Consider the following 11,348-nt stretch of genomic DNA (forward strand, 5'->3'; position numbering starts at 1 on the left):
TAAACCCGATACCCTTGATTGCATGACCTAAGAGGATTATTAGCTCCCAAACCTCTTTATCACTTGAATTTCGTTTATTATTATAGTATTTACTCGGTTCTTTAAATTAGTAATTTGTTAATTCCTAAATTAGCATTAGTTTTAGTAGTTGGTTGATTGGTTAATTAAGAAAAAAAATACTTATTCTCTTGCTAAACGAATTGAATAGCAACTAAGTTCATTCTCATCAATAATCACTCTTGAATTCACTCCTTGTGGGATCGATAACTCGGACTTAGGTCCACTCTATTACAAGTTGGGGTTTTTTCTCAACATTATCCCAACGAAAAAAAACATACATGCTTTTTATCATTCTATTTGGTTCCGCCTTATTTATTACTCCATTCTAGCTAGCTCAGATTAAGATTTGATTCAAAAAAAAATTATATAAAAAAGTGTTAATAAGTAGACGTCGGAAAGTGATGTAGTAGTATATAGAAAAAATTACTATGAGACCCTTTACATATATAATAATTTACACTTTAATTTTTCTTATTTGAAAATCAAACGACATGTTCCTTAACTATTACTTTAGTCAACAGTTTAATTCCTCCGTTTACTTTTTATGTTAGTTAACTAAGTTAAAGGCTTTAGCGGTAAATGAATTTTCAGTCATGAAGAATAAAATCGTTGACATAAACAAAAATGAGAGACGAAATCATTGTGAGATATAAAAGTGAGGGACCATGTAGTTCGTTGACTCGGTTGACTAACACCAAAAATGGACTGAATGATTAGATCGTTGAGAAAAATAAAAATGAGAAATCATATCGTTTGATTTTCAAATAGAAAGGATGAAAAAGTGTTAATTGTGATATATGTGGGGGATCTAATAATAATTTACTCTAATATATTCCAACTTCAGCATTTTTATGATTCTTCGGCGGTTTAATTTGCAAAAAATCAATTCATAATTAATAATTTTAAATTATTAAAGTCAAAAGTTCGTATTAAAATTGTAAAAGCTATAAGTCATTATTTATTTTGGAATTAATCCGGAATATTAAATGTATTAATTATGAACTTTACTATATGAAATTGAACAAAATTTTCAAGGTAGACTCTTATTTTTGCCGAATGCAAAAAGTTAAACATAAAGAGAAAAAAAATACGAAACAAAAGATTTCCAATTTATAGAAGAAAATACATTATAAGAAGCACAAAAGAACGGCTGAGAAAGGGATAAAAAGAAAGAAGAAGCAAAACCAGAAAGTAATGTGAATGCAAAAAACTTCAAAAGCTAAATTCTAATTATGGTATCAATTTTGTAATTATTCCAACTTTATCTAATAAATAAACTGAGAAATGCATTTGATTCGTCACTTTTCAATGTGTTTAAGGAAAATAATTATTCTACGTAATTGATGATTAGCCACGTCATTGATTTATTAATTTTATAATTTATAATTAATATGCCCAATCCTCATTTAAAATTTATCTTTTAAAATTAATTTTATAACATTTTTTTTCATATAATTAAGAAGGGGAAAACAATTTTGGGAGGATTTAAACCCACAAACTAGCAATTTATTGTCTAACGCTTATAACATTTGAGTTATAGTTCATTGGTTATTTTATAACATGTTAATTCAATGAATAATTATTTTATATACTTATTTTTTTTATTTTTTTCAATTTTAATTTTAATAGAATTTTATAGGTTTAAAATGATGATTATAAGTTCGAAAATAGATTTAAAATGATGACTGAATATATTTATTTTAATTACAGAATTAACTGATTAAATTATTATAAATTATACATATAGCATAGCATAATAATTGTGTTGAATAATTACTCTCAAAAATTAAATAGTTCACGAGTAACAACAAACCCTAGCCGTCTCTCTCTTTGAGAAACCTCTCAAACCCTAGTAAGTTTTTCCTTTTTATTCATTTGGGAGGTGGTTTTTGGCCATTCTTGGCCAAAAATCACCTCCCCAATCTCTTAAATTCAGTTTTTTAGCCTTTTCCATAGTTTTTCTCTTTAAATTTTGAATAAAGTTTATTTCTTGGCCAATTTTGGTCTAGATCTAGAAATTATTTTTCTACCTTAGTATCTTAATTTTATTAGATCTGTTCTAATCGAAATTAAGAATAGTTTTTTTCATCGTTGGAGATGAAATTGTATTTTGCGATGCAAGCGATTTGGATCTCTAAAACAATTAGAGCCACCATCTTACAACGGATTTCACCAAATATCGGTATATTTTTCGTCAGTATAGATGATGTCTTTAATGTTCAAGAGAAGAGATATGTCACAAAAGATGTGATTAGGGCTTTTAACGATGAAATTATAGCTGCTAGCTGTAGCAGTCGTGCGATTAAAGTTAGTATTATCATGGCAAGCGAAGCTAATCTAATTCCCTTTATTTCAAAGGTTGTAATGGATGCCTTCAACAACAACTCTTTGCTTTGTAATATTATCAGTTTGATAGCACATGACTACTTTAGCTTAATTGAGATGCATATATGCTGTTTTAATTACGATAGAAAATCTCATGTGGTAGTATATGACTATTTTAGTTTATCTAATTGGTTGGGGCATGTCCCTCCGATTATCAAATTCTATGTACTGGCTGATCAATCAGCTTTTGATTAATAGAACTTTTTATTTCAAAAAAAAAAATTAAATAGTTCACATTTTAATTGGGAAAAACAAGACTTCTCCTGCTCTGCATTACCCCAATCAGTTTCAATATGTTCCTTGTCCCTTAAGATTATCAATTGGGTACATGTCTTTTCGACGTAGGATACGCATAAGCTAAAATAAAAATTTAGGTGATTTGCAAAACTAATCACTAATTTTCAGGTTTTTGTAAATTGAAATACCAAATTAGTTTTTAATTAAAATTGCTGACATTTGATCTTTTTATTTTACAACAAAGTCTTAATGGACTTTGTTTGAACGGTAGAGAGCATCCCTGGTATAATAATCAATGGATGTGATGAATGGTTCATTAAATGGCTACCATCACTTCACTAATTAAATGATTTAAATTTAAATTTTTGCTGCAATGTTTTTTTTTTTTCAGGAATATGTTACTATTTATTAAAAACACATGATTTTCATGCTTTTTTTTATTAAGGTTAAAATGATTAATCAAAACATTTTTATATTAATGTATTTGTCATAGTACCTCGGCAATGTAGTTTTTGAATTAACATAGACACAATATTTCATCAAAAAAATTATAAATAAAATGTTATTCTTACTTAAAACAACCACACATATATTTATTCATATGTGATTAAAATAATTTATCAGATTGTTTTTTTTATCAAATAGTGCACAATTTAATTTATAATTATTACAGTGTGTTATAGATTACGTAATATAAACATTAAACAATATACTTTTAAAGTTGTGGGTCACTGACGAAGTCACACTATTATTTAAAATAAGACATAATTTAATTAAATAAATATAAAATATTACTATACTACATTATAAATACACTGAAAGATATAATTTTTTAAAATCCAAAGTAAGGCATATTTATATTATATTTTTAAAATGTTTTAAATGTAATTTTTTTTAGAAAAATTGAGACAGGGCTGGCTCGGGCTACCCCTAACTTTATCTTGAATCCGTCTATGGGTTCAATTCATCCCAGGATCGCCAATCCCAATTAAAAAAAACAAAATTGTAGTTATTAAAAAAGTACATCTACGCTACAATAATTATATAGACAAACAAATCAATTTACTTTTTTATTACATTTATCTTTTTGCATATGAATAATCGGTATGATTGAAAATAAAATATTACTTCTAAGTATTGATACATTTTAGATTTTAGTGAATTATGGGAGGGGAATCGCAAAAAAATGACTAATTATATGATAAAAAATTATATTTTCTTTCCTGTAAATAATTCAAATTGAATTAAAAATATGTGTCGATGAATAATTTTCATTTGCCGGTTATAAGTATTATTCATCAATTAGTTAGGTAATAATTATTTTTTAATTTTTAGTCATGATTACCTTTAAATTAATAATTGTCCGAAGTGAAGCAACGTAATTTTTCTAGTTTAAGTTAAAGATGAATCTTGTTCCATTATATTTAATTTAAAAATAACAATAAACGTAAAAATACTTAATCTCAAAGTTCCATAGATCATCATAGAATAAGGATAAATGAAAGCTCAAAAACAAAAGTCCATATATTATTCGTTTTCTCCATGTCGAATTCTAATACCAGAAATGAAATAACCATTTCTAACTCTACTTCTAATTCTAATACCCGAAATGAAATGGTACTTCTCATTTGTTTTTATAAACATTCTCTGATGAAAAACTTATGAGTAAAGGGTTAATTTGGTCATTAAACTATTAATCTGAATAAAATAATTCAATTTCAACCATCTCGATCACTTAAGAGCAATATCCAATAATTTTAAATTGATAAAAGATAAAGTTATAAAATATGGATAAGAACAAAAATTAGGACCCAATTTTACTTTTAGTTGACGAGAGATTCTTAGGTAGATTCAGTCCACCACGTCATTTATGGACTACCTCTATAATATAATAACACATCATTAAAATAATGGCAATCTTGTAAATTTGTTTATTATTTATTTACACATTTGAATAGTAATAGATTTAAGTGGCAATATCCCCCTCAACTTGTAAGCAATAGGCAATTAACATAAATCAACTTTGTGTGCAAATCAGTACACGAACTTGGTGATTATGGGCAATTTGCCCTTTTTTGGCAATTTGTCCCCTCAATTTGTAAGTTAATAGTTCCCTCAATTGGTAATTTGTCCTCTTAATTTGTAAGTTAATTTGCCAATGGAAGCATTTGTGGATGAGTTGTTAAGCCAATATTAAGCGGGAGGTTCGGGCGGTGGGATGCCGAGGCTAGCCTCCCCGAGAGTTTACCCAGGTGGTCGGGCTCCGCCGTAAAGGGTGGTCGGGCTACGCCGGGGGTTCCCTCGTTACCAAAAAAAAAACACATAAATTAATTTTGTTGGCAAATCAGTACACGAACTTGGTGATTATGGGCAATTTGCCCTTTTTTGGCAATTTGTCCCCTCAATTTGTAAGTTAATAGTTCCCTCAATTGGTAATTTGTCCTCTTAATTTGTAAGTTAATTTGCCAAAATAGGCTAATTGCCCATAATCACCAAGTTCGTGTACTGATTTGCCAACAAAATTAATTTATGTGTTTTTTTTTTTGGTAACGAGGGAACCCCCGGCGTAGCCCGACCACCCTTTACGGCGGAGCCCGACCACCTGGGTAAACTCTCGGGGAGGCTAGCCTCGGCATCCCACCGCCCGAACCTCCCGCTTAATATTGGCTTAACAACTCATCCACAAATGCTTCCAATAAGTCCTATTTGAGGGATATGGGATTCGAACCTTGGTTCTTTTATGTCCCATGCTTACTGTCCACACTTGTGATCAATTGAGCCATATTGCTACTTAAGTCGATAGTAATATTATAAGATTGCCATCATTTTAATAACGTGTCATTATGTGATAGGATTAGTTCACGGATAACGTGGTGGACTGAGTCTACTAAGAATTTTTTTTGATTGACTTAAAATAAAATATGTTATTCTTAGTTTACTTAAATATATAATATTATTCTTAATTGATCAAATAAAAATGTGTCATTTATTTTCAAATTATAAGATCAAAAACCAGATTATTTTTTGTTAAAAAATTTATAGACTGTAAACTCCAAAGTGCCAATTGATGTATTTCAATTATTACAAGAAAATTCTTTTAATTTATTTCAGAAATTCAATTCAACAAATATTTCATATTTTTATTTATTTTTAATAGTAATTTTATGTTTTTCATCAATTTAACCAATTTTACTGCAATTCGATTAATTCGTTCTTTTTTTGAAAAAAATAAATGCATTTCCTCATTTCAGTTTTATTTGACCTGCTCTGATAAAAACAATAATTTACACAGAAGAAAGTTTGAATATTTTGATATAACGTTTTATTCATGACAGCAAAAGAGTAAAGAAGGTACAGAATGATTATCCCTTGTACAGCATCAATCAGATCACAATGTCGTAAAATCCCTCGACTCCAGTCTAATCTGTATACAACCTCCAGTTCCGACAAACTTGAAGCTATTGATCAAATGATAAGCATAGTTAAAGATACACGGAGATCCCGGACTGACAATTCGTAGCTCCTCGAAACAAAACCAAACTCATCTCTCAAGAATCTAACTAGTTCTAAGAATTTCCTAGTAAATTACACCATAAGACCCTGTGGAGGAGCAGCGGCAGGTGCCTTTGGCTTAGGTTTTTCAACCACAATGGCTTGAGTGGTTAGGACCATTCCCGCAACTGATGCAGCATTCTGCAAGGCGCATCTAGTCACCTTCGCTGGGTCAATAACGCCTGCCTCCACTAAGTTTTCGTATTTGTCGGTCATGGCGTTGTAACCAATCTCCCACTCGCGAGCCCTTACCTTCTCCACAACTACCTCGCCTTCAATTCCAGCGTTTTGAGCTATCAACGATGCTGGTGCTACCAATGCCTGTGGGGAAATTCAGTTGATAATATAAATTAATTAGGTCAACAACTAGAGGAGTGCATTTGGTTCTAACCGAAGCAAACCAATTTTTTGTTTTTCTAAAAACCAAACCAAACCGAACCAAAATTTTAAGAATTAAAGATTTCAAACCGAACCGAACTAGTTGGTTCAGTTAATTTTTCAGTTTGGTTCGGTTTATGCTAAAATGTAACTGATATTTTTTGATGTCCAAACCTGAAAAGAACCAAAAACCCATCTTTTTTATAGTATCAAACTGAACGGAACTGAATTTATCAGTTCAGTTGGATTATTCGGTTTTGCACACACCTATCAACAACTACAAATATGCAAACAGGTATGTAAAGTAAGGTCTTGTAACTTAACAAGAGAATCAGTCAACTCCATCCGCATCCAAAAAAAACTAGGAGGGGCACTACGAACAGATAAGAACTCGAAACCCACAAATAAAATCTCAACTATATATTTGGAGCTCATATTTATCCAAGAATCAATCTCAAACAAATCAATTATATCTTGAAACACCAATTTTAAGCAAAAAAAAACTGGCTCCTTTGAAATTTTTAAGAACTGACTTTCAATATTAAAGACACATTTAAGTAGAACAGCCGTTACCTTTTGGACAATATCAGCACCTAACCGCTCATCAGCATCTTCAATCGTTTCCTTGATGGCAGGAACATATGTCGAGAGATGAACCAATGCAGCACCACCACCGGGAACAATACCTTCCTCTATTGCAGCAAATGTAGCATTCTTGGCATCCTCAATTCGAAGTTTACGGTCTTCAAGCTCAGTCTCTGTTGCAGCTCCTACTTTGATTACAGCAACCCCACCGGATAATTTGGCAATTCTTTCAGCCAATTTTTCTGAGTCATAAATAGAATCTGTCTCAGACAACTCCTTTTTCAGTTGAGCAACCCTAGCTTGTAACTCATCCTTGGATGCAGCATCTGCAATAAGGGTTGTGGAATCCTTGGTAATGGTCACTTTCCTTGCAATACCGAGTTGTTCAACTTGTGTGTTTTCGATGAGTAAACCCAGATCACTGGCTTGGAACTCAGCTCCTAAATATAGGAAAGGTGGACGGAGGATTAGAACCCATCAGCCACACTAACACAAAATATTCATTTAATAGAAGGGCTAATTGCAAAATAGATCATGAACCCCGGCTTGTTTAGCAATTTTAACACGAATTTTTCATCTTTGGCAATTTAAAACACGAACATTTTTTATTTTATTTTTTGCAATTTGGAACAAAAATGCCGATGTGGACTCTTGAACAGCAGACACCAGAACATCCACATCAGCATTTTTTAAACGAAAAATTGACCAGTATCTCGAATTACAAAAATTGGTAGTTTGTGTTCTTAATTGCCAAAGTTGAACATTCATGTTAAAATTGCAAAACAAGTTAGAGTTCATCATTTATTTTGCAATTAAGCCTTACTAACACAAATAAATGATCACTAGCCGTCATGCAAATTGTCAAACCACTCCAGTTACATTTTTCTCACCTTAAGGTTCTCATATAGCTACACACTGCACCAATTTAGCACTTAGCAGTAATCATAAAAATATCAAATGATTTATTACCCGTCAAGATAGCAATATCCTGAAGCAATGCTTTTCTCCGCTCACCAAATCCTGGGGCTTTGATAGCTGCAACATTTAAAATACCTCGCAACTTGTTCACAACAAGCGTAGCCAGAGCCTCCCCAGTAACATCCTCAGCAACTATAAGCAAAGGTGCTCTCAATTGACTGGTCTTCTCCAGCAGAGGAATTATGTCCTTTATCGCTGTAATTTTTTGATCGGTCACCAACACTCTTGCATTCTCAAATTCACAAATTAACTTCTCGGGATTTGTAACAAATTGGGGAGAGATGTAGCCTCTGTCTATCTACAATATCACATAGAGCCATACTAATATTTTAGAATCTAAAAACAAGGATTGTCTCGTGAGCTAAACAGAAGAGAGACAGAACAGGGATAAATAGAATACCATTGTTCCTTCTTCAACTTCCACTGTTGTCTCAAATGAAGATGATGACTCAATTGACAAAACACCATCAGGCCCCACCTTGTCAATTGCATCAGCAATCATTATGCCGATAAGCTCATCATTTCCAGCAGAAATGGTAGCAACAGCTAAAGGCATATAACCCGATATCAGTTGGCAATCACATGTCAGAAAAAGATTTGGCTTTAAAGATTTATTGAACTAATGAGTAAGCAGAACAATACCTTGGATGTCATCACGACCTTTAACAGGCCTAGCCTTGTTTTCTAGTTCTTCTATCAAACCCTGAACAGTTTTATCAATCCCTTTTTTAATTGAGACTGGGTTGCCGCCAGAGGTGACACTTAAAAGTCCTAGTTTGATTATTTCCCTGGCAAGGATTGATGCAGTTGTTGTTCCATCACCGGCAGAGTCATTAGTTTTACTAGCCACCTTCGTTCCATAAAACCAAAACATATCAATTTTCTAATTCTGAATCCAGACGACATAAAAATGCAACATGTACTACAACAAACCATTGATTCACATGGATACAACAATGGCAGGTGAATTCTTAAATTATATAGAGAAGTAGGAGAGGAATCACAAGGTCTCACCTCTCTTATCAGAGCTGCACCAGCATTCTCCATGGGATCGGGCAACTCAATAGCTCGGGCAATTGTTACTCCATCGTTGACCACCTTAGGACTTCCAAACTCATCCAAAACAACATTTCTCCCTACAATATGCACACAAATATGTTTCAGTCGACACTTTAATATGTAGCAAACCATAAGACAAATTTAAAAAAATGTCCAACTTTATTTACATCACGTTAAAACCCATAACAATCTTATATAACAAAACCACCTCAGCAATTGATTATATAAACGGTAAAACACTCCTAGTAAAACATCTCTTAGAGCAATTAAGATGAAGAAATGAAATTACCCCTTGGGCCAAGAGTAAGGCCAACAGCATCAGCAAGCTTATCAATGCCAGCCTGAAGTGCAGCTCTGGACTTCTGGTCAAATGCAATATCTTTAGCATTAGCTCTCACTGCAAATCTTCTAGAGCTCTGTCCATAATTCATCTTCTGATTCTGCTGCTGGTTCACTCTCCTTCTCAAACTTCCCTGCAACTCAAAAATCAAGCACAATTCAAAATTGATAAAACAAGCTACCATGTAGTAAAATGGTAAAAACGCTGACTTTATTAACTCAAATTAAACCCACGACCATTTTCACTATAGGGTTACTAAATTATACAATTACATGTAAGAAAATGAAAGAAAGTTTATATAATTTTCCAAAGAAACAAACAGAAAATTGAAGCCAGTAAGAGTAGTACCTGTTTGGGAGAGCAGAAAATGGAAGCAGTGGAGATAGCATTAGAAGTTGCCATTTTTTCTAAAGCTTTGTTTGGATAAGGAAAAGAGGCAAGACCCAGAGAGAAACGAAATGGGTTTTACAATTAGGGTTTAGTTTTATTGTTGAAAAATGGTTCCAGAACATTCTTTGTAGTTCTACGAACTTGACTGTTTTTGTTTGGTTGTTGCTGCCCACTGGGTTACTAGTGGCTAGCCAGTGACCCCAACCTTGGCATAATTTATTCTTGAGTCCATGTACTTGTCATGTTTTGGACATTGGCCCTTCTCTTATATTTATAAACATCAACAACTTATTTTTTTAATTTTATAGATATCGAATGTCCGTCACAAAATGTGCTAACGATGTAAACTCGAATGAGAAAAAAAAGGTTATTTTAGAAATTTAATTTTAACAAACATTAAAATAGATGGACTAAATTTCATAAATTAAAAAGAAAAGACGATCATAAAAAACTTATCCACACTGCACTAACAATATACGCATTTTATTTTTGTGATAAAAAAAATTTAATGATTACAAAATTAAAAATACGTAATTTAATATTGTCAAATGAAAATATATGAATTTAACTTTAATAATATGGACAAAAAAGAGACTTGAATATACATTTTGTTCTCAATGTAAACGCTTAAGGCGAGAGTTGCTTAAACTCGAGTGTGTTATCCAAGCTCAAAATCGAGCTTGAATGAATATCAATTCTCAAGTTCGAAATCGAGTCTGAATAATATCCAAGCTACTTGAGCTCGAGCTCAAACGTGTTATTCAAGTTCAAACTCGAATGATATTAAATTCTCAAATTCGAATTCAGCCTGGACACGAGCTTGAGCGAATTTGAACTCTATGTCACGACCCGATTCTCGGCATCGAGACCGGCGCTAGGGAATGGGAGTGGTTGCTCCGAAACCCGTAGCAAGCCTTAAAAGTACATTAAAATTCACTTAAAATTTTTCGCGGAATTCAAAACATTTTCGAACATTTTAAAATCGCAGTTTAAAACGTTCTATTATCAATTACCATTTAAAACATGCACATAATTTTTTTCTTTAATTATTGCATTTTAGTTTTTAAAACCATTTCATTATGGTTTATCGTGCATCTCATTATGCATACCAACTTACTATGGTAATTACTGCATTTCACTATGCAGGCCATTTCTCTATGGACTTAACCGCATTTCATTATGCAGACCATTTCATTATGGATTTAACTGCATTTCATTATGCAGATGCGCTCGCCGCATTTTATTCAAGTGCAGTCGCTCGGACTTTCGCACAGCATTCACATATTACATATTATCAGAGTTTAAGCGTTATAAAATATAAAGCATAAATAAGTCCAACGACTACTAGGGTATCACCGTTCATTATTCTAGCTACTGCAACTCT

At 32.3% G+C, this 11,348-nt stretch overlaps 1 protein-coding gene across 1 annotated transcript; it reads right to left on the reverse strand.

The window, feature by feature from the left end:
* Window positions 1-5,965: 5,965 nt before the first annotated feature.
* On the reverse strand, window positions 5,966-10,082 carry LOC126683929 (ruBisCO large subunit-binding protein subunit alpha). Its single transcript, XM_050379448.2, has 8 exons — window positions 9,923-10,082; window positions 9,524-9,707; window positions 9,190-9,311; window positions 8,818-9,025; window positions 8,576-8,721; window positions 8,167-8,473; window positions 7,186-7,637; window positions 5,966-6,555 (listed from the first exon to the last, which is right to left on the reverse strand). The coding sequence occupies exons 1-8, from the start codon at window positions 9,974-9,976 to the stop codon at window positions 6,268-6,270; spliced, it is 1,761 nt and encodes a 586-aa protein (XP_050235405.1). The 5' UTR covers window positions 9,977-10,082; the 3' UTR covers window positions 5,966-6,267.
* Window positions 10,083-11,348: the final 1,266 nt, after the last annotated feature.

The sequence above is a fragment of the Mercurialis annua genome, linkage group LG1-X, assembly GCF_937616625.2.
Source record: "Mercurialis annua linkage group LG1-X, ddMerAnnu1.2, whole genome shotgun sequence".
NCBI lineage: Eukaryota > Viridiplantae > Streptophyta > Magnoliopsida > Malpighiales > Euphorbiaceae > Mercurialis > Mercurialis annua.